General features: G+C 43.3%; 2 protein-coding genes across 5 annotated transcripts; both read left to right on the top strand.

Moving 5' to 3' along the window:
• Positions 1 to 225: 225 nt before the first annotated feature.
• On the top strand, positions 226 to 9497 carry wipi1 (WD repeat domain, phosphoinositide interacting 1). 3 transcript variants are annotated; one of them, XM_037475852.2, is made up of 13 exons: positions 226 to 531; positions 2352 to 2434; positions 3233 to 3399; positions 4009 to 4105; positions 4196 to 4293; positions 4497 to 4589; positions 4931 to 5001; positions 5223 to 5330; positions 5525 to 5689; positions 5864 to 5971; positions 6475 to 6614; positions 7201 to 7301; positions 8854 to 9497. In XM_037475852.2, exons 1-13 carry the CDS (start codon positions 443 to 445, stop codon positions 8902 to 8904), a joined length of 1371 nt encoding a protein of 456 aa, XP_037331749.1. In that variant the 5' UTR covers positions 226 to 442; the 3' UTR covers positions 8905 to 9497. The 3 variants fall into 3 exon arrangements, with proteins under 3 accessions (XP_037331749.1, XP_037331748.1, XP_037331750.1); XM_037475851.2 differs by having other exon boundaries at positions 227 to 531; positions 3230 to 3399; XM_037475853.2 differs by having other exon boundaries at positions 227 to 531; positions 3230 to 3399; positions 7201 to 7329.
• A 619-nt stretch (positions 9498 to 10116) lies between these two features.
• Positions 10117 to 23963, top strand: slc16a6b (solute carrier family 16 member 6b). Of its 2 annotated transcripts, none has more exons than XM_037477004.2 (6): positions 10117 to 10628; positions 14230 to 14463; positions 15098 to 15241; positions 20441 to 20569; positions 21132 to 21971; positions 23226 to 23963. In XM_037477004.2, the coding sequence occupies exons 1-6, from the start codon at positions 10574 to 10576 to the stop codon at positions 23477 to 23479; spliced, it is 1656 nt and encodes a 551-aa protein (XP_037332901.2). In that variant the 5' UTR covers positions 10117 to 10573; the 3' UTR covers positions 23480 to 23963. The 2 variants fall into 2 exon arrangements, with proteins under 2 accessions (XP_037332901.2, XP_037332902.2); XM_037477005.2 differs by having other exon boundaries at positions 10118 to 10628; positions 14226 to 14463.
• Positions 23964 to 23999: the final 36 nt, after the last annotated feature.

Raw genomic sequence — 23999 nt, 5'->3', positions numbered from 1 at the left:
CTGGTATTTTACGAATCAAGTCGTTTTAGTCAAGAGATGAGAGTCGGGGACATGATCACAGCCTGAGTGGACGGACACACAGAACCCACTCCGCTCCAGCAGCCAATAGAAACACGTCATTGAACAGTTGCCCAATCAAAATAAGTGCCAGCGAAAACGGGTTTGGCTACCAACCAATTGTAAGAGGCGAAGCTGTGACGTTAGCCGTCAGCTGTTCCTGTTTTGCTCCAGTACTCCTCGTCCCTCCTCCAAGGTTTGGATAAGCGACCTCCGCAAGCAGCCGCGGTGAAACGGACGCTCCTTTGAGGCTCTTCTTCTCCTCCACGGAGCACATTTCTGCCAAATTGGAGTCGTCTTCCGCCGAGATCGAGCGAAGAGGTGCAGCCGATCCCGGGCCTCCAATCCAGGGCGGGGGGAGGGAAGGAGGACGCTGGGAATCGGGATGGAGACAGGAGACGGTGCCGACGGGCCTGGCGGGCCGGACGCACCCGGGATGCAGTTCGGCTGCGCCTCTTTCAACCAAGACTCCACGTAAGTAAGCAGGAAGACCCCCAGAGGGTGTGTCCACGACACACCCATCAGCTTAATTTCTCCCTGGAAGACCAGGCGTACCTTCAAAAGGTGTCTTTGGTCACTAAAGTATAGACTTCTCCTACACACATCACAATGAAAAGCTTAGAGTTTGAGTCAATAACCCCAGTGATGTCATAGTGATGTGACCAGATCAGAGTCATTATGTGGGCCTCTGCTGCACTAACCCTTACACAGCCTGTGCAGCCAGTCTGCAGCTGCAACCACGGTAACATCTGTTGATGGCTGTAATAGCAGCTCACTGGGGTGTTTCAATGCCTTGCACAAGGGCAGTATTTGCCAAGCGGTTGCTCTAAGTCTAGTCACTGTAAGCAAGTGCTGGTCCTGCTCAACAGGTCGCTGCAGACCCAAACAACAAAAGCCTCATCTTCCCCCTTGAACCACAGGATAAACTTAGGATGGAGCTGGCGCCCCACTCATTGCTCACTAAGCAGGATGCCCACACAGGCCATGTGTCGGCCATTTGGTGCCCAGTATACCAAAGATAAGCACGGGATTTTGTGAAGGAAAGGGGTGTGTGTATGGAAATGTGATCTGTGTGTGCAGGTATGTGCTAATTTGCACCTCTGTAACAGTAACTCTTCTTTTTACAAACAGGAAGAATGCATGGTTTGTATGCTATTTCTTCAGCATATTATTACTTATTCCGTTCCCAAATATCTACCAGAAAACAGAAAAACATGCACGTGTCACACATCATCCTTCTGCTCAGGGACAGAATGAGACGGTGGAGGAACGTTAAAATCATGGTCATCCCTGGAAGGAAAATAAGTTCAGTCTTGTCATGGTTAATCTTCAGGTATGTGGCCATCTGTTGAGAGATGTCAGTCAAACAGGCAGAAGAGGAGATTCGTGCTGCTACCTGTGTCTTAGTTTGGGAAAAGACAGGATTATTTGAGGGTCATCAGCATAGCTATGGTAGGATAAGCCATATGAGTGGATGACAGAGCCGAGACAGTTGGTGTACGGAGAGAAGAGGAGGGGACCCAGGACAGAGCCTTGAGGTACGCCAGTGGTGAGAGGACATGGTTCAGATTAGTGGTGGCTGGTCCATAGATGGCATTGGGGCGTGGCCCCACCATGAGCGACAAAAACAAAAGTTTATTATATTAAAAAAAAGTTTCACAAATATTTGTGTTTTTGTGCTTTTATATATATATAATTATATATATAATATTTGTAAATTAAGATACCTGCGCAAAAATATAGAATATAATATAGAATATAATGTATAACGTCCTCTCCGCTGGTCTCAACGGTTGTCGACCGTGTCAAATGCAGCAGAACGGTTGAGAAAGCGCAAGGGGGCGGGGGGGGGGGGGGGGGGGGGTCTTTGTTGAGTGGCCTGCATTGAAGCCTGATTGGGGAGGGTGAAGTTATCACGTGACCACAATTCCATACTTGGGCCACTTCATACCAAACAACAACTCCTAACTAGGAAGTGGAAATGTTGAATCTTCAGTTGGCAAACAACTTGAATTTGTTGCAAGGGTTCTTTGACTAGAACTTCAGCTGGTCCCCTAGTTCCCAACAGAGCTCACTTCTTCCACACTACACATTTCATCACTGGGGGGCTCTCTCTATCTCTATCTCTCTAGTGATAACCGTGTATACTGTGTGCCGAGGAAGTGAATTCCCCCAATTCACCTCATATCACACTGTCCCTGTATTTCCAGTTGGACTGCAACAAAATGAAACTAAAGCTTTAAATGTCTTCCAGCTGTGATGACTGAGTGTGTGTGTGTGTGTGTGTGTTGCAGATCCCTGGCTCTGGGAACAAAGACTGGCTACAAGCTGTTTTCTCTGACCATGGTGGAAATGCTGGACTGTATCCATGAGAGTGGTTAGTACACACATGAAACCCCTCAGGTTACCCACAATGCATGATCTGTATATTCAAAGGGAAAGGTTTTACACATGCTCACTGTAATGAAGCATGAATACTACCAGGATCTTCTGATCCAGAGCCTCCATGTGAGATCGTCTCCTCGAATGTGGCCATAGGGACCAGATATCAACTGCTCAGTGATTTCCGCTTGAAGCAATCAAAACAATGCAGCAGTGGGCTGATATGTCTTTGTGACAGCTTTCTTGTGGAACCACACAAACTCCTCCACAGCTTTATTAAAGAGGATTGGAATCACATCTGCCTCTGCAGTGTGATTGATGCACCGTCCCCAACGGACTTACAGTCCTATAGCTGTCAACCCTGCCACCTGGCGGTATAAACGTTAAACTCCTCTAAAACTCCTCAGTTTAATCGAATTTTACATATTTTCTTAAAATCACCTTCATGACGTTGTGGATATGAGACTTGTATATGACAATTTGTAGGTAAATGATCTTCTGTGGCAAGCTTTTGGTGCTTGAAATTGGTTTACTTTCGCATTGTCTTTCCAAAAGTAATGGAATATATAAATTACAAAGTAAATAAATGTATAATAAATGCGGGCCACCTCGCATGAAACCCCCCCCCCCCCCCCCCCCCCCCCCACTTCCCCCGACCCGCGGACCATCATCCACCCACCCCGGTGACCCCCCCCCCCCCCCCCCCCCGGGCCGCCGGCCCTTCTGATCTGAATGCTTAAATGGGAGTTCTAGTGGTTAGATTGGCATTAAACTCCCTGTTGTCCCCCAGTAGAGACCCCAGACGTCTACATCGTAGAGCGCCTGTTCTCCAGCAGTCTGGTAGTCGTAGTGAGCACCGCCATGCCACAGCGCATGAACATCTACCACTTCAAGAAGGGGACGGAGATCTGCAACTACAGCTATCCCAACAGCATCCTGGCTGTCAAGCTCAACAGACATGTGAGTTACCCCACCTCACCCTGCCTCACCCCCACCCCCGGACACCATAATTCATCCCAACGAGGAAGTGAGCCGCTTCTTTTTTTTGGTTACCTAATCTTGAAACATGATAAATGATATGCCCTAATTCTAAAGCATGTATGGTCTCTTTGAGCTTAAATGGACCCTCATTTACTAAAAAAAAACATCATGCTTTTTCAAATGATATTCATGATTTGTTATATTCATGATTCTGATGGTCCATTGACGAATGGTTGAAACTAGAGATAGAAGTGTCTATTCCGAGTTCAATACAGCCGACGACTGTTCATACAAAGTTGATTGCTTTACTCCACCAAACAAATGTACAACTATAAACGTCTCCATGCTGTGGAAACAGCTGTTCGTATTCGTGCTCCACTAGAGATGAACTGTAATACTTAAGGTGTTGCTCTGGCTTTTCCTCAGCTCAGCTTTTCAGCAGAAGCTAATGTATGATCACCTGGAAGGAATGTTTCTTTTGACAGAAAGTTGAAATATAGAATAAAAGTAATGTTCCTATGGAGGCGGGGCTTTCACTGGTAGAAGCCAACCCTCGTGGAAGGACTTGAGGTGTGCTGTGTCTTGCAGAGGCTGGTAGTGTGCCTTGACGAGTCCATTTATATCCACAACATCAAAGACATGAAGCTGCTCAAGACACTGCTCAACACTCCATCCAACCCGTCAGGTAAGACGTTCATCCACCAGATCATTCCTGGACTACATACTATACCACATAACCACATAACTGGGCACCATTGGCTGTGTCCTCTTGCAGGTCTCTGTGCGCTTTCTATCAGCCATTCCAACTCCTACCTGGCGTACCCAGGCAGTGCCACCATCGGGGAGATTGTAGTATATGATGCCAACAATTTGGTAAAAAACATCTCATCACAGAACCACTCAAATCACCTATGTTTTGTCCCTGATATTAAATGGTCAGACAGCTTTTTCACAGTTACACTGTTCATTGATATCTGCAATCCATCTCTGTAGTGCAGGCTCTTCTGTAGAAATCGATGACATGAACATGAAATCAGTTTTGAGTAAGGCTCTTTTCCTTCTCTTCGTCCTTCCAGAACACAGTGACCATGATCCCGGCTCACGACAGTCCTCTGGCAGCCCTCGCCTTCAACGCCTCAGCCACCAAACTCGCCAGTGCCTCAGAGAGGGTAAAACACACTGCACATGTAGCTGATGAAGTTCGGCCAGTCCAGTTTGGTCCAGTTATTGGTATTCCGGCTTATCCTGACCGATCTCCGTCTTTCAACCAAAATGTGTCCTTTGTGCAGGTTGAACCCATGTGGCAAATAAGTGCACGACACTACATCTTTGGCCAAATCTTCAGTGCATTGGGTCTTTCTTCCTTATTATTGGATACCTGAGCATAGTTGCCCTCAAGAGCTGTTCCTACAGGAGATGGAATTTGGAGGGACGGGCAGAGTTTGGTTGTGTTTCCTTCTCGGCTAAAGCAGTCCCGATGACCCCTCCCCCCCGCTGTGTGTCGTTGCAGGGCACCGTCATCCGAGTGTTCTCCATACCCGAGGGGCTGCGTCTGTTTGAGTTCCGCCGGGGCATGAAGAGGTCAGAGTTCAAACACATCCTTTAGATCTGCCCCGTGTCCAAAGAATGAACGCAGCTAAAGATGGTTCAAATACACATGGAGTCACTCTTACAGTGCCACGCACATTTCCTGGAGACTTGATAGAGATCTTCACCTCCAATGGTTTCCGAAGATATTTGATACATTTCATCACATCAGTATCATTTGATCAATCCTTGTGTGTGTGTGTGTTTCTCTGCAGGTATGTCAATATAAGCTCTTTATCCTTCAGCCCTGATGGTCAGTTCCTCTGTGCGTCCAGCAACACAGAGACGGTGCATATCTTTAAACTGGAGCAGTTGGGACCAAGGTACACACAAGTTAATATAACCACACGTCACCTTTACCTGTGTGTGTGTGCGTATGTGTGTGCTTGCTGTATTCAATTAAAGCTACAATGTATTCCAGCCTGTATTTGAGTACTATTCCTCCCATTGCACTTTGTTATTTATTTATTTATTGTTTATGAATGTAGTTAGGATGAACTTGCTGCTCTGTATGTAGTGGAGAGGACGAGACTGGCACGTGGACAGCCTACGTGGGGAAGATGTTCTCAGCAGCCAGCAGCTACCTCCCCGCTCCGGTGTCCGGCATGATGAGCCAGGACCGGGCCTTCGCCACCGTCCACCTGGTGACCTTGGGCCAGAGGAACATCTGCACCCTAGCTATGTGAGCTTCTTTGGGAATGGGCCTTTGATACCCAATAATTCCATCCAATGCTTCCTGTGTTCATGTGTGTTTTCTGCACTGTCACACTATTCTTCTCATTCTCATTCCTGATCCAGCTATGCGCAATGCATGCCATCAATGCCTATGATTTAACAACTCAATGTAATGTTCCAGGATCCAGAAGCTTCCGCGGCTCCTGGTGGCTACAGCTGACGGCCAGCTGTTCATCTACAACGTGGATCCACTGGATGGAGGCGAGTGCATGTTAGCCCACAAACACAGGTGAGGCTCCATTTAGTTTCACAGCTACATCACAGATAGAATGCCTGCACTCGGATTTTCTTGTATTTGGACTCGTATATCACCAGGAAAATACAAAAAGATGAGCAGCTGGCGGACAGAGAAGCTATATAATTATATTAATTGTATTAAACGCACAAGCAAAAATGTACAAGCAAAAAGGATAAATCTAAACATGTATTGAGGGTGGTTCTGGATGACAGCCCAGCAGGGCCCCACCTGTGGTCCTCATGGTTGTGCATTGTCTGCTCTTCTGTTGTTCTTTATCGCTTGAATTTGTGCAAAAGATATTTTTTAAAGGAGCCGAGGCAGACAATTTCCAGTGGTTAATAGGATCAACACGACATTCAGAGCAATCACATGAAACACTTGGAGTGGATAAATGTCTACTTGAGCAGGAAATGGAATGAGAGCTACCCTACGTTGCCATGGAGGACTTTTGCCAACCCTCTGGTTTGCTTTAACGTTCTTTCTCTTCCCCTCAGGCTCTTTGGCACTGATGATGACCAAGACGAAGTCGCAAAGACGGAAGGGTCAGAGGTCCCAGGGCCAGTGCAGACCTGTCCATCCTACGCTGCAACCGCTGCCTTACCAGCCTCTGGTCCTGTCACTGCAACTCTCACTGGTTAGCAGCTACACCTGTCCCTCCACCTGTGTACCAGGTTTACTGGTGAACTAGCCCAGTGTTTAACCAGCTTTCAGTCAGCTTTCTGTGTTACTGTGCCAGCTTCATCTAAGGAGGACTGCAATGCTGAATCATTTTAGACAAGAAATGTTACATTTAACTTCCAGGAAGCAAAACCACACTGAAACGTTTCAGACTCCCAGACCAAACAATGCTGTGGTTGCAACCTGCCAATCACAGGCAGTCCTAAAGCAACACTACTTATGGACCGTCATTTAGGGAAATGAACATGATGCTGTAATGAACAAGACTTTTATCTAGAGATTAATCTCCTTACTGAGGGAATACATCAAGCGAGAAGTGGAGTTATTTTCTCATAGACTTCTATAGGACCAGAGTCGTCGCCCCCTGGTCAATAGAAGAGCAAATGCAACCATAACACCCAAGTTCGTTGCATCCTTAGCTTACTTAAGTCTTTAATCCAGGAGAAACTGAGCAGATCTGAGATCATTAAATGTTCTATGTTCCTCATGATGCAGGCCTGTGTCATGTGATACGTCTGCCTCCTTCACCTGTTTCTACCCAGGATACTCTGAGGATGGCGGTGCAAAAAAAGGCGAAGTCATTCCAGAACACGAGTTCGCTGCTGGACCCGTGTGTCTAGACGATGAGAACGAGTTTCCTCCTGTGAGCATCCAGAAGTGCTGACTGCTAGGTGTAGTTTATAAGCGTGCCGAAAGCATCGCTGCACCCAGGGAAGCCAAGCAAGCCGGCTGACTCCCCTCTTTCACTGTTACCAAAAAGCAGTAAAATGCAATTGAGACCAGAGGGAGGTTTTCAATGACTTAACTTAAAACCCATTAATCAATACATGTTTAATTGGCATACACTGAGCTAAAGCTAATGCAGTGTGGATGCAACCGCCCTGATGAAGGCTCTATAGTGATCAGTTGGTTCTGAAATTGTCATAGAGGAATCGATTCAACTTTACCTCAGGAGATGAATTTGAATGAATATTGTGGTATACTTCATATAAATGAATAAGTAGTCCTCCAAAATACTTTTGAGATTTGGCTTTACTACAAGCTGTTGTACTTGTGCACACAGTGAAACATGCAAAGACAGAAATGCAAATTGTGCTTTTTTTATAAGAACTTTAACTACTGTTATTCCGCAGTGTAGCATATAGGGGAATTTATTGGCCTAATTACTATGTTTCATTCACTGTATAATCACCTGAAATTGATTATCATTATGTTTTCTCGCTAGAAAGTGTTGTGGATAAATTTATTCATAGTTTATACTATTTTCCAGGTATTCTCTCAACTCACTGACTTCATCTATCTGACTCCAAATGAGGAGCCACACATCCTCACAGACCAGGGACATTCAGTAACACACACCCATAGAACACGCTGGAGATTAGGATACTTCAAGTCAGATTTATTGGAGCACCAACACTTGAATAAACTGAGCTCATTCCAGAAAGACACCCACGAGGTGATGATACAACACATCAGTTTATACATTTCGTTGACCATTCGATTGCGTGAATCCCTCCCCAATCCTAATCCTTACTGCATAACTCTCCTCCTGTTGGCGTCGTCCCACTTCTCATTGGGAAATGTAACTCCTCTACAGGGATATATTAATACCGTTATATCCCTACCCAATTTCTCTAAAGCTGATTATAACATGAAGTATATATGTTGGGCAATAAGAAACATTTCCCTTCAACAAAAGATAGATATTAATATCTACATGGCAGCAGGTCCTCTTCACAGAGAACAACAGGGTGCAGCCATGTATCTACAGTAGCCCGGAAAGGACAAACTTTACACTGAATGTGTTGTCTGAAGGCCGCCTGAATTGATTTACTTCAATCGGCAGTTCCACGACTAGATATCACACACTTTACATAAGAGATGATAATTTAAAGGACCAAAGAAGTTTAGAAAGATGACTTTAGTGATGTATAAATAAATACCAATACCAAGCAAGAAGCTTTACGTACAGGAATAACCGAACTAGCTTCCTATTCCTCTACAGTAATGACAAGAAGTGTTTGTCTCGTGATTTCACACGATTCTATGGCAGCAGAGTTAACACATACTACAAAAGAATAGCTGCTGAATGGTTTTGTTTTGTACGTGTTGTGGAACTTCCCTTTGACACAGGCTGCGTTTGAAAAAATGAATCCTGTAGACAAACTAACGGGTGTGTTCATGTGTTTTGGTAGATTAATTGGTGTCGAGGCGGGACTGGAGGTGGCCAGGCCAGGCCCTCGTGAGGGGTAGAAGGACAAATGGACAGAGGACTGACAGGCGCTGTGGGATGATCCACAAAAAAACTGTATTTCAGGGTGCCAAGTTATCTTTTCCCTTCAGAGAGACAATAATAATACTAACATTATCTTTGAAGTTGACAAAAATTTGACCATGAAGTAGATGTTACGTAACGATTGTGTTAAGATACATGCCTGATTTAGTCAACGCAGCAATAGTATCTCTAAACTTCCCTCCAGCTCATTGTCTGATGAAAGTATGAGGTGCATGCTGGAGCAGAACTACAACCAGAAGCATTTCTACTTGACAAATATTTTAGTTATTATAATCATTTTATTGCAGCAACATTTTTTATTTGTTTGTTAATACTATAGTTCACATCCATGATAAATAATTAAATTGTAATTTTTATTCCGTATTGTAATGCCATGTATTAGATGTTTATATGTATGCCTCCTGGATGGACTTCAGAAGGTGTTTTTGTGATGTAAGATTGTTGGTGCCTAATTATCATTTGTAAAAGAGCAAAGTATTTTGCTAATTGCACAAGACCAAAACAAGTGAAAGAAATAAACCCATTAGAGTGAGAAAGAACCTATGCAAAGCAAAGAATTTGCCAGTTGCATTTCCTTTTTGACACAGCAGAGGAGCTGATATCTGTGTGTTTATGAGTTATGTAAGCGACATCACCTGTGACAGGAACACGTTCCTCAGCACATCAGCGTGTTCCTCTGCTGGTGCAGAGTGTGATTTATTACAACAGCAGGGTGCTCTGGGCGTCTTATTGCAGTTTCACAGTAAACCCATTCACCTTTACAGGAGCCACGGTCACACAACACGATGTATTGGGTTTGTTAAGAACAAACTGTTCCCGTTTTAACACAAATGTCTCCTATTTAATGCCTCTCCCGAGAGAGGATGTGTTCTCTAATATTGCTCATTGGAGAAGAAGATGTATAAGATCGTTTATAGCTTGGGTTAGCATAGCAGCTGTGTGATGTCACTTCATATCGTTCAAAAAGCTCTTTAAATGGTAGATATACACGCAGTCCAATGTGGCAGTGGGTAGTGTTTGGATCACGGCTGTGGTGTTGTGTCTATATGTTGATGCTGTTTAATCCCACTACCCCTCCTCCTTTTCAAACGGAAACGGATCCATTTGATCGATCGCGCCCACACTGGCGTTCGCTACTTGATTGGTTCTCAGCAGCCGTGACTTCACGAATTGATTATGACATAGTTATATGATATATACTCGTGTGAACCACTGCAGGGTGTACAGAAGGAGTCCATTGTCCTTCCAGCAGGACACCCTGCGCATCTTCTCCCCGCTGTCCGGAAGGTGTCACGAGCTCCACACATCGTGGGCAGTTTTACAAGGAGACATTGTTCCTAAATTGAGACAGGACTTCATCTTCTCTCTCGCGGGGCGCGTTCATGAAGCAGGGGTCTGTGTGTCAGCGCGCGTGTACCGGTTTGAGCCGGTAAAGAGCTGCGGACACCGACCGGAAATCACCCCGCGGAGGCAGAAGATGCGCCGTAGAGAAAGCACACGTTAACAGCGGCCAGTTGGCCTCATTTATTTATGTACTGTGGTAGGTAATAGGCAATAGGATTAGTTTTTAAAGCCAAAAAACTACGTTTGCTTTGAAAAGATTCCGGTGACATCAGCGAATGACCAAAGAGTTGAATCACGACGTGACAGGACTCCGCTCTACGGGACATTACGGTAACGTACCATCCACGAAGCTCCATCTGATATACGGTCATGGACAAGTGTCATGGCCCTGTTAGACACCAACTATTTATCATGATTCTCATATTAGAATATTATGAGTCACTTTGTTCGGGCCCATCTTCCCCTGTTATCACTTTATTCTCATTAAATTATAACTTGATGGTCATGACACGTGATTTGTCCCAGTGAACATCTTTTGGTTGAAAAGACGTTGAATAAACGTCTATGCCCGACGTTGAAAAGACGTTGAAAAGAAGTCTATATTTAGACCACATATCAACGTGATTTTTAATACGGTAAAATGTCGTCCTCTACTTTGTGCTACAGCATTATTTTATAGGTGTAAAAAGAAATGACGTCCACATTTGTGTGTTTACCACCGATATTAAAAATCACGTTGAAAACTGGTCTAAACATAGACGTCATTTCAACGTCTACTTTCACTTTTAAACCATTTTGCAACGTCTTTTCAACGTCGGGCCATAGACGTCTATTCAACGATAAATTGCTCGCTGGAAAAGTACAAGTTACACACAGTTAGTTGTCATGTCAACAGCCCATAACAAGGACAACACAATTTGATTAATTTGTATTTATTCATATCAATATAACAACACTTTTCCTATACATAACAGAATACAAAAATACAATTTGTGAAAATAAACTATGAAATTATAAGTGCAGCAACAACACGAACCAGTCAGTTTAGAATTTTGTGTTTGTAAACCATTTTTCTGAATCATTGGCACTTCATTTGGCTCTGAGTCACTTGAATCCGGACCGTATACCTTAAATCAGCTCTGTCTCCCTCATCGTCACTTCAATGATTCAGAATGCGCAGAACACCCCTCAGTTGCAGATGCCTCTAGTCAACATGTTCGTTCAATTCAATTCATTTTGTTCAACCCAAAATGAAAAATAAGCCTGAGGGAGCTTTACAGTCTGTAAACCTTCCAGCTTCCTCTCCCAAAACCATCACATCGGCACACGAAAAACTCCTTTCAACTGGACAAAACCTAAGGGAGAACAGCGGAGGAGTAGCTGTGTACAGAGAGAACTTAAAGATGTACAGTACGTTCAATTCCTACGACAGAAATTATTCAAATATTCAGAGTAGTACGCCAGGTGTAAGGCAGGACAACTGCAGGGACAACCTCCATCAGATGTAACCTCCATCCACAGGAACCTGTGAGGAGGGAAGAACAAAGGCCCTCTCTCAATACCTGAGACGGCGAGAACGGACTCGAGTTCCCGCGAGAATAGACTCGGGAGTCCTGACTCGCAGGTTCGGTAGAACGGAGAACGGTCATTTCCGCAATTGGAACAGCAGCTGACTTGGTGACGTCACCACGCCAGCTGGTCTTGCTAATACGTTTTAATTTAGTATTTGACTTAAATATTTTACTATTAACAAGCTTTTGTCTAATTTTAATTTAAAATTAGAAATGCTATATAATATTGAGCACCATATATATAATCAGTCATAAAATAATTAGCTTTATCATTTTAGGAGGAGGAGGTTGGATACAGTAACAAAAAATAAACTATTATACAAAACTAACTTCAGTCATAAAATTACATTACTTAAATAAAGTAGTATTTATAAACTTCGACATAAAGTTGTGTTTATTTTCCTCTGTCGTTGTTGCCTGTTGCTGAGGTGAAATGCATTCTGGGATATTTGGCTCTCACAAGAACAGACGAGCCTGCTCCGATGCATGCCCGGTAAAATGGGCGGGGCCAGTCACATCCGGGTATTATGACCGTTCTCGGCCAGATGCGGACTTTAGAATTGGAACAGTACTCGGGATGCGACTGATGACGTTTCACGAGTCCACGAGAACTAAAGTCCACACAAGAACGCATATTGAGAAAGGGCCAAAGACTTTAAGGAAAAGTGTGTAACTTGGGTTTATAATGACAGTAATAAAAAGTTTAATAATGATAACAGCAGGAGGTGTTTGAGAACCCTTATTTATAGATTGTTTACTTATGACATTATAAACAATTCATCTGCAAATTATGGCATTTTGGGAGTAACATTTCCAGGTATATTACACGGTACCCTACTTTACAATGTTGCTTTAAGCATGCAGTAACTTACGATGTATTGGCTAGCTTGTTTACAGGCCACAACTTGTTGAATTCAGCTGCGAACTGTGTTTAGGCCGCGTTGTTTTAAAAACGTGTATTTTCTACATGACATGGGTACAGCAACAACCTAACGCATTAGCAACACCAAACACACGGAAAATACTCTATGATGTTTACTTTTGATCCAGTTCATGTTGAACGCTAAGCATGCTCCGAGCTAGCATGCTCCAAGCTAGCATGCTAACTAGCAAACTATCTGCGCTAACGCTAACTAGCTTACCAAAATAACAGTCTTTCCCGTATCGAGTGGGCAGCACAAGTAAAATAACTGGTTATAGTTCCAGGTGTGCTTCATTCAAACACTCACGTACTTACAGAGTATTGGGGCCGGTAGCCGTGGTTGTATCAGCCCGTTCACGTCGCTCTGCTCCCGGTGGAAGCTCTGCAAGCGTCTAAGAACTTGCGCATGCGCGTTACAGATGTGATCAGAGTTACGTGTTTTCAACTAATGTTTGAAACGGCCCGCATTATTTTCTCCTTAAAGCATGTTGTTAACGACACACACTCTGTATTTCCATATTCATGACGTTTTAAGAAAAATCTTAAATGCGTTGAAATCACGTCTTTGCGTAGACCAAATTTCGCCGACCAGTTCATTCATCATTATGATAATCTTAATGATATTATCATCTCTCTTTCAACCTTACGTTACAACATGACACATAATCAATAAATTTACCCTTTTCTACCACGTTGATGTTTCATGCACTTTTTCACCGGTTGAAAAGACGTTGAAATGAGGTCTTAGACGTTCAGACCTCATTTCAACCCAATTTCAACCATATTTCAACGTTGAAATAACGTCTTGTGCTCACTGGGGTTATACGTAGTGTGTCTGTGAGTGAGGGCTGCAGTAGCCTATAGATATCAACTCATTTGTGGTCCACAAGGACTTGAGATGAGCTGCCTGATGACTGTAATGGTAAAATATGTTATAACATAATCTTATGCCAAAAGATTAATTATTGTCTGTAATGAAGCAATGTGAGAAGAAAAGGGAGACCCAAAAGTTGCCTTTTGCAGCTATGTGAAGGAGGATAGTCAAACTGGCCTTCACCCGAATGCTCGAACAAAGGAACCCTGTTACTCCCATCTTTGCCTTGATTCTTTTCCTGCTTGATTTGTAACTTTTCATTTGTGTTATCTCACAGGTGGTTTAGAGTTTCAGGCTTTAGTAGCTCTCGTGTCTGCATACCACTAGAAATGACCTTCATGTGTGTGTATAAGAACTCAGCATTTTCACTGCTCGGAGACGCCATCTCCACAGAGCACCGTGATACGTGCCTGTGTAGTTGACCTCCTGCTTGCAAGCAATAAATGGACTTTCTGCAACTTTGATCATTCATCAAGACTCCGTTTTATTAGACAAATCATTCTCTTCTACCGAGCTTATTGAAATATTCCACAACATGACGTCTCTGTTTCCTTCTCCAGGCAGCCATGAGGACTTCCCATTCCCAGCGCTGTTTGGGTCCAAATGTTTACCCGGAGGTGCCTGAAGGTGGCTGGGGCTGGGCTGTGGCCGTGGCCTTCTTCCTTGTGGAGGTCTGCACCTACGGGACCCTCAAGAGTCAGGGTGTCTTCCTCCAGGACCTGATGGAGGAGTTTGGGGAGAGCAACAGCCGAGTGTCATGGGTTTTCTCCATCTGTGTTTTCGTCTTTACCTTCACTGGTCAGTCCCTCGGCCTCATACGTGTTTGTCCTTTTGTTGACAGACTTGTGCAGACTACTAGAATGAGTTGTAAGGTTGCAGCTAATGATTGCTTTCATCCTGAAGGAATGTGTTGAATCAGGTCTCTGTGGGAAGAGTAGGCCTGTGTATGGTAGATCGTGTCATCAGTGTGTGATTAAAGAGATGTAGTGATAAAGCCCGAGTGGTCAGAAGACTAGAAGGGAGATATACAGGTACAGGCCATTAGTATGAAAGTCTGCAACAAGTGATCTGTTCCACAGGCCGTACCAGAGGATAGGTATTTTTTCCAATATAATATTATATAATCGGGGAAGGTTCCAAATTGTATGATAGTTCAACCCGAAGAGAGTAATGTTTATACCTAGAAACCTCCTTCCGTTAAATATGTAAAGTCATTGTCTCCACCCTTTGGTGGCACTGACATTCATTCAATCCCCTGAAGCGGAGGGAGGCGGCATCCTGTTTCCTGTCATTAAAAAGGACCTCTTCTGGAGAGGACTTGGGAGAGTCGTTGCAACGGGCTGTTCTGAGTTTTGTTAAGGGACATTAAGGGTTTTTGTATACAAATTGTTAAAGATTTGGGCTAACACCTTTTTAATTGACCCCCCTCCAGCCCCCCTGTCCATGATGCTGAGCAACCGCTTCGGCTTTCGACCAGTGGTGATGGTGGGAGGAATTCTCATCAGCTTGGGAACCATCACCTCCGCCTTCAGCACCTCCATCAACGACATGTACATCACCGTCGGTGTTGTCTCCGGTACTTCAAACTCACACCACTATCTCTGTTACAACACTTATCACTGCTATATATCTACTGTACCTGCACAGCACATCTATCTACTGTATCTATACAGCACATCTGTCTACTGTACCTATAGAGCACATCTATCTACTGTATCTATACAGCACATCTATCTACTGTCTATATACAGCACATCTATCTACTGTATCTATACAGCACAAATATCTACTGTCTCTATACAGCACATCTATCTAATGTACCTATAGAGCACATATATCTACTGTATCTATATAGCACATATATCTACTGTCTCTATACAGCACATCTATCTACTGTACCTATAGAGCACATATATCTACTGTATCTATATAGCACATCTATCTACTGTATCTATACAGCACAAATATCTACTGTCTCTATACAGCACATCTATCTAATGTACCTATAGAGCACATATATCTACTGTATCTATATAGCACATATATCTACTGTCTCTATACAGCACAAATATCTACTGTCTCTATACAGCACATCTATCTAATGTACCTATAGAGCACATATATCTACTGTATCTATATAGCACATATATCTACTGTCTCTATACAGCACATCTATCTACTGTACCTATAGAGCACATATATCTACTGTATCTATATAGCACATCTATCTACTGTCTCTATACAGCACATCTATCTACTGTCTCTATACAGTACATATATCTACTGTACCTATAGAGCACATCTATCTACTGTCTTTAAACAGCACATCTATCTACTGTACCTATAGAGCACATCTATCTACTGTATCTATACAGTACATCTATCTACTGTATCTATATAGCACATCTATCTACTGTATCTATACAGCACAAATATCTACTGTCTCTATACAGCACATCTATCTAATGTACCTATAGAGCACATCTATCTACTGTCTCTATACAGCACATATATCTACTGTACCTATAGAGCACATCTATCAACTGTCTCTAAACAGCACATCTGTCTACTGTACCTATAGAGCACATCTATCTACTGTATCTATACAGCACATCTATCTACTGTATCTATACAGTACATCTATCTACTGTATTTATACAGCACATCCATAGCACATCTATCTACTGTCTCTATACAGCACATCTATCTACTGTATACAGTACATCTATCTACTGTCTCTATACAGCACATCTATCTACTGTATTTATACAGTACATCTATCTACTGTCTCTATACAGCACATCCATAGCACATCTATCTACTGTACCTATAGAGCACATCTATCTACTGTATACAGTACATCTATCTACTGTACCTATACAGCACATCTATCTACTGTCTCTATACAGCACATCTATCTACTGTCTATATACAGCACATATATCTACTGTCTCTATACAGTACATTTATCTACTGTACCTATAGAGCACATCGATCTACTGTATCTATACAGTACATTTATCTACTGTACCTATACAGCACATCCATAGCACATCTATCTACTGTACCTATAGAGCACATCTATCTACTGTATACAGTACATTTATATACTGTACCTATACAGTACATCTATCTACTGTATTTATACAGTACATTTATCTACTGTACCTATACAGCACATCTATCTACTGTCTCTATACAGCACATCTATCTACTGTCTCTATACAGTACATCTATCTACTGTACCTATACAGTACATCTATCTACTGTCTCTATACAGTACATTTATCTACTGTCTCTATACAGTACATCTATCTACTGTCTATATACAGTACATCTATGTACTGTCTCTATACAGCACATCTATCTACTGTATTTATCCAGCCTATCTATGTACTGTATACAGTAGGAAGGGTGATGACGTGATCTTCCTAATAAAACATCTTTGACGTGACGGGTCTTGGCCAATAAGCGTTGACATCACTACAGCGTCTTCATTTCCCTCAAACTTTTCATCCCTTCACTCGTAATTTAAGTTACTGCCGACACTGGACACACTAAATTCATCTCATAGCACTTGGTTATCTTTAGCTGCATTTAGTGTGGTGAATACATTTACTTAATTTGTACTACAATGATGGCAATTATTTAATGAATAAGCTTCAAGTCAACATGGGTGTGTGTTTGAGTGGGAGAGTTTGAGTGTGTGTGAGTGTAGTATAGAGAACAAGTTCTGACATCAAAACAAATCCTGTTAAATTTTCTGATTTGTATCATTCTTCATTTTTTATAAATTATTATTATGTTCAAGGAGCAACCTGTACTTTCTTAAGTATTTTTGAAGTGTGAATTTGAAGTTCTAGAAGTATAGTTTCAGAATAAAGGGTTGTAAATTAAAGCTTTTTAATGCTTTAAAATCGGATCAATCGAGCGAGAAAAATAATCCACCGATTATTCGTTTATCAAAATAATCGTTAGTTGCAGCCCTACTCCGTGGTTTGTTTGAGTCCCAAAGCCGTATGGTGTGTTCACAGTAAATGCAGTGTTTTGTCCCACCAGATTACCTACAGTCTAAGCACAGACAAATGAGACAGGAGAAACGCAAATCTGCAATAGCGCAAATTAAGACAAATTAAGTTGCGTCAAATGGAGCAAACTGGAAAGTTAAATGTACGCAACTCCATTTTCTCCATTTTCATAACATGTCCTCTTCAGTAGGTGTGCTGGTCCTTTCCACAGTAGCATCCTGTAATGAATGTGTTTCTTTCAGGAGTGTTCACTGGCGCTGAGGTAATCAGGCTCCTCTGAGCACCATACAGCCATCTTTATCAGTAGGAAGGAACAGAGCAGACAGATAGCTCAACAAAAAACACTAGACCTCTTTTAGAGCAAGATGGCTGACAGAACACGAAGTGGCCAAAGAGAAAGGAATAGTTTGGATGATGATGACGTTAAAGAGAAATAGGTTTAAGTTACCACATGTGCCTCTGAGGTGGACCCCAGCTAACTTGACAACCCCCCCCTCTCTCCCCCTACCTTATTCATTCTGTATTAAGGTATGGGGAGAGAGTATTGTATTTTGTCTTCCAGCAGCAGCTGAATACCACACAAAGGAGTGACCTGGAGCCTTGACCTTTGAGACATGCGGTGCACCTACCATGTGGGCCAGTGGCTGTCATGTCCCCCTCTTTTCTCCTTTGTTTACAGGCCTGGGCACATCTGTCTACTGTACCTATAGAGCACATCTATCTACTGTCTCTATACAGCACATCTATCTACTGTATACAGTACATCTATCTACTGTCTCTATACAGCACATCTATCTACTGTATTTATACAGTACATCTATCTACTGTCTCTATACAGCACATCCATAGCACATCTATCTACTGTACCTATAGAGCACATCTATCTACTGTATACAGTACATCTATCTACTGTACCTATACAGCACATCTATCTACTGTCTCTATACAGCACATCTATCTACTGTCTATATACAGCACATATATCTACTGTCTCTATACAGTACATTTATCTACTGTACCTATAGAGCACATCGATCTACTGTATCTATACAGTACATTTATCTACTGTACCTATACAGCACATCCATAGCACATCTATCTACTGTACCTATAGAGCACATCTATCTACTGTATACAGTACATTTATATACTGTACCTATACAGTACATCTATCTACTGTATTTATACAGTACATTTATCTACTGTACCTATACAGCACATCTATCTACTGTCTCTATACAGCACATCTATCTACTGTCTCTATACAGTACATCTATCTACTGTACCTATACAGTACATCTATCTACTGTCTCTATACAGTACATTTATCTACTGTCTCTATACAGTACATCTATCTACTGTCTATATACAGTACATCTATGTACTGTCTCTATACAGCACATCTATCTACTGTATTTATCCAGCCTATCTATGTACTGTATACAGTAGGAAGGGTGATGACGTGATCTTCCTAATAAAACATCTTTGACGTGACGGGTCTTGGCCAATAAGCGTTGACATCACTACAGCGTCTTCATTTCCCTCAAACTTTTCATCCCTTCACTCGTAATTTAAGTTACTGCCGACACTGGACACACTAAATTCATCTCATAGCACTTGGTTATCTTTAGCTGCATTTAGTGTGGTGAATACATTTACTTAATTTGTACTACAATGATGGCAATTATTTAATGAATAAGCTTCAAGTCAACATGGGTGTGTGTTTGAGTGGGAGAGTTTGAGTGTGTGTGAGTGTAGTATAGAGAACAAGTTCTGACATCAAAACAAATCCTGTTAAATTTTCTGATTTGTATCATTCTTCATTTTTTATAAATTATTATTATGTTCAAGGAGCAACCTGTACTTTCTTAAGTATTTTTGAAGTGTGAATTTGAAGTTCTAGAAGTATAGTTTCAGAATAAAGGGTTGTAAATTAAAGCTTTTTAATGCTTTAAAATCGGATCAATCGAGCGAGAAAAATAATCCACCGATTATTCGTTTATCAAAATAATCGTTAGTTGCAGCCCTACTCCGTGGTTTGTTTGAGTCCCAAAGCCGTATGGTGTGTTCACAGTAAATGCAGTGTTTTGTCCCACCAGATTACCTACAGTCTAAGCACAGACAAATGAGACAGGAGAAACGCAAATCTGCAATAGCGCAAATTAAGACAAATTAAGTTGCGTCAAATGGAGCAAACTGGAAAGTTAAATGTACGCAACTCCATTTTCTCCATTTTCATAACATGTCCTCTTCAGTAGGTGTGCTGGTCCTTTCCACAGTAGCATCCTGTAATGAATGTGTTTCTTTCAGGAGTGTTCACTGGCGCTGAGGTAATCAGGCTCCTCTGAGCACCATACAGCCATCTTTATCAGTAGGAAGGAACAGAGCAGACAGATAGCTCAACAAAAAACACTAGACCTCTTTTAGAGCAAGATGGCTGACAGAACACGAAGTGGCCAAAGAGAAAGGAATAGTTTGGATGATGATGACGTTAAAGAGAAATAGGTTTAAGTTACCACATGTGCCTCTGAGGTGGACCCCAGCTAACTTGACAACCCCCCCCTCTCTCCCCCTACCTTATTCATTCTGTATTAAGGTATGGGGAGAGAGTATTGTATTTTGTCTTCCAGCAGCAGCTGAATACCACACAAAGGAGTGACCTGGAGCCTTGACCTTTGAGACATGCGGTGCACCTACCATGTGGGCCAGTGGCTGTCATGTCCCCCTCTTTTCTCCTTTGTTTACAGGCCTGGGCTACTGCTTCGCCTTTCTTCCCACGGTTACCCTCTTAGCCCAGTACTTCTCCAGACAGCGAGCCCTCGTCACCTCTGTCGCCTCATCTGGAGAATCTTTCGCCATATTTGCATTTGCTCCAGGTGAGTGTTCGGTCGGCCCACCACTGCTCAGATGTCATTTGGATGGTTGCTCATGTGATTATATTGGTAACATGGGTTAGCATGCTGAGGAGCTGAATGTTTAAATGTGTAAATAAAGGACTTGCAGATCCAGTTTTGGAGAATGACCAAACCAAGCCCATAGGATTGATTTAAATTGTGTCATACATGCGTAGGTACCTGTAGCTAACGTAACCTAGTGTTATCCCACTGTGGGCTAATATGTGCTAACGTTACATGCACGCAGAAGATGAGATTTCACGTTATCACAGCAGTCCTCCATATCCTTCTTTAAACAAAGACTCCATAACAATAACTTTTAGAATAATTTTGACAAAATACACGTTAAACTTACCTCCATATCGCTCCCAACGGTAACCTCTGTGTTAAAGGATGGTAGAAGCAGATACTGAGCGCCAAGTCAAACCCACCAATAGAAACTCCTGGCTCATTCAGCAGCATATGCCACCCCCACTACTCAGATTGCAAAAGTTTTTGTTTCGAAACCAAACATCCCAGCATACTTACTTTCTTCTCTCCACAGCTCTCTTTGCTCTGAAGGAACACATTGGCTGGCGCTACTGTTTTGTGGCCCTTGGCACATTTCAAGCTTCTGTGATTGGCTGTGGACTTCTCCTCCGTCCAATCATTATTGAGCCGGAGCCTGTAAAGGAGCGCAAACTGTCCGATTCTCTGCCTCTGAAAGAGAGATTGACTGTTTTGGAGCAGGAGAATGAACTAAGCGGGACCTCCATCAGTTCAGAGGACTCAGGTGTCACTTCCCTCTCTACTTCCAACGGAGACGTGAGGACGGCAGAAGCTGAAAACCAGGTTCGGATGGAGAGGGAGGTGCAGGACATAGAGGGCAAGAAGCTGTTACTGTCCACACCTCCCACATCCAGCTCCAAACTTCTGGACTTTTCAGTGCTTAAAGACAGGGCCTTCCTCTGGTACTCCCTCTTTGGCTTGTTTGCAACGCTTGGCTTCTTCGCCCCGCAACTCTACGTCATCGAACTGAGCAAGAGCCGGGGGGTGGAGCCCGGCGTGGCCTCCTACATGCTCTCTGTGATAGCTGTGGCCGAGATCTTCGGCCGCCTGTCCATCGGAGTGGTGTTGAATAAGGTCCAGTGCAGGAAGACCCTAGTGGTGCTGGGCTGTGTGATTCTGCTGTGCCTGGTGCTGGTGGCCTTCGCTATTGTGTGGGAGTTCTGGGGCCTAGTGGTGTGCTGTGCCCTCTACGGGTACTTCATGGGCACCGTGAGCTCCACCCACATTCCAATGCTGGCTGAGGAGGATGTTGTGGGCATCGAGAAGATGGCATCGTCTGTGGGAGTTTATGTCTTCATCCAGAGCTTTGCTGGACTGGCAGGGCCACCACTAGGAGGTATGACCCCTCTGTTTCTACTACTGCTTGCACTGTGTGGTACCCTTTTGGGACTCATCGAGTCGTCTCTGTGTGGCACCCTCTAAACTTTTAGGACCCACCGAGTCGCCTGAATGTGGTACCCTCTAAACTTTTAGGACCCATCGAGTCGCCTCAATGGGGTACCCTCTAACCTTTTAGGACTCATCAGGTCACACCTGTGTGGTACACTCTAAACTTTTAGGACTCATCGAGTCGCCTCTGTGTGGTACCCTCTAAACTTTTAGGACCCATCGAGTCGCCTCTGTGTGGTACCCTCTAAACTTTTAGGACTCATCGAGTTGCCTCTGTGTGGTACCCTCTAAACTTTTAGGACTCATCAGGTCACCTTTGTGTGGTACACTCTAAACTTTTAGGACCCATCGAGTCGCCTCAATGTGGTACCCTCGAAACTTTTAGGACTCATCAGGTCGCCTCTGTGTGGTACACTCTAAACTTTTAGGACTCATCGAGTCGCCTCTGTGTGGTACCCTCGAAACTTTTAGGACTCATCAGGTCACCCCTGTGTGGTACACTCTAAACTTTTAGGACTCGTCGAGTCGCCTCTGTGTGGTACCCTCTAAACTTTTAGGACTCATCAGGTCGCCTCAATGTGGTACCCTCTAACATTTTAGGACTCATCAGGTCACCCCTGTGTGGTACACTCTAAACTTTTAGGACTCGTCGAGTTGCCTCTGTGTGGTACCCTCTAAACTTTTAGGACTCATCAGGTCGCCTCAATGTGGTACCCTCTAACATTTTAGGACTCATCAGGTCACCCCTGTGTGGTACACTCTAAACTTTTAGGACTCGTCGAGTTGCCTCTGTGTGGTACCCTCTAAACTTTTAGGACTCATCAGGTTGCCTCTGTGTGGTACCCTCTAACCTTTTAGGACTCATCAGGTCGCCTCAATGTGGTACCCTCTAAACTTTTAAGACTCATCAGGTCACACCTGTGTGGTACACTCTAAACTTTTAGGACTCATCGAGTCGCCTCTGTGTGGTACCCTCTAAACTTTTAGGACCCATCGAGTCGCCTCAATGGGGTACCCTCTAACCTTTTAGGACTCATCAGGTCGCCTCAATGTGGTACCCTCTAAACTTTTAGGACTCATCAGGTCACACCTGTGTGGTACTTTAGGACTCATCGAGTCGCCTCTGTGTGGTACCCTCTAACCTTTTAGGACTCATCGGGTCGCCTCTGTGTGGTACTCTAACAGCTGTATTTTCTTATAGGTGTGTTGATAGATGTCACACAGAACTACGGTGCTGCCTTCTACTCCTGTGCGGTGGGAATGGGCCTCAGTGCCATTTGCCTGGCTCTGGTTGGCCCGACCAAGTCAGGCATGTGCCAAAGACAAAACAGACACGAAGAGGAATGCAGGAGCACAGAGGAAGAGGAGAGAATGTCTCAGGATAGCGGCCAGTCAGACTTTCTGGAGGTGGACTTAAGAAAGGCTGCGGACCAGGAACATGTCTCTGTAATATGAACCCAACTACAGCATGACATCACCTCAGAGCCAACAACACAGAGATGGTCTTCACAGCTGGGTGCCCCTCTTTCTTATCGAGCTGGCCCTCAGTGACACCTTGATGTCTCCATGTTGAGTTCCATCACTACATTTCTGTTCCAGCTGTTCAGGGCCGGGGCCTAATCTCACAATCCTCTGGGTATCATCGGTCTGATGACCTTTATCTCAGGAAAGTTGTTGTCATGGATACTGAGACTTGTCATCAGAGCCTGCTGAACACTCACATGAGTCACTGCTTCACTTCACAGTGTGATCATCCTGAATGTCTTTTCCACGCTGGCCTATAATGACCAGTTGCTTCTAAATATGGTCCGTACTGTTAATCTTAAGCTGTTTATAATGACGATATTTTTTATAAGATGAGTGCGAGGCTGGGACCTTTCTGTTAAGTGCTGTTCTGCTTTTATTATTTCAGATCTAAATAAAATGTCCTCCAAACAGACTTGGTGTTATCATTGTCAAATCCTTTTGAAATTGT

This window comes from Pungitius pungitius, chromosome 12, assembly GCF_949316345.1.
Source record: "Pungitius pungitius chromosome 12, fPunPun2.1, whole genome shotgun sequence".
NCBI lineage: Eukaryota > Metazoa > Chordata > Actinopteri > Perciformes > Gasterosteidae > Pungitius > Pungitius pungitius.
The sequence above is the reverse complement of the archived record's forward strand: the minus strand, read 5'-3'. Positions and strand labels throughout refer to the sequence as shown.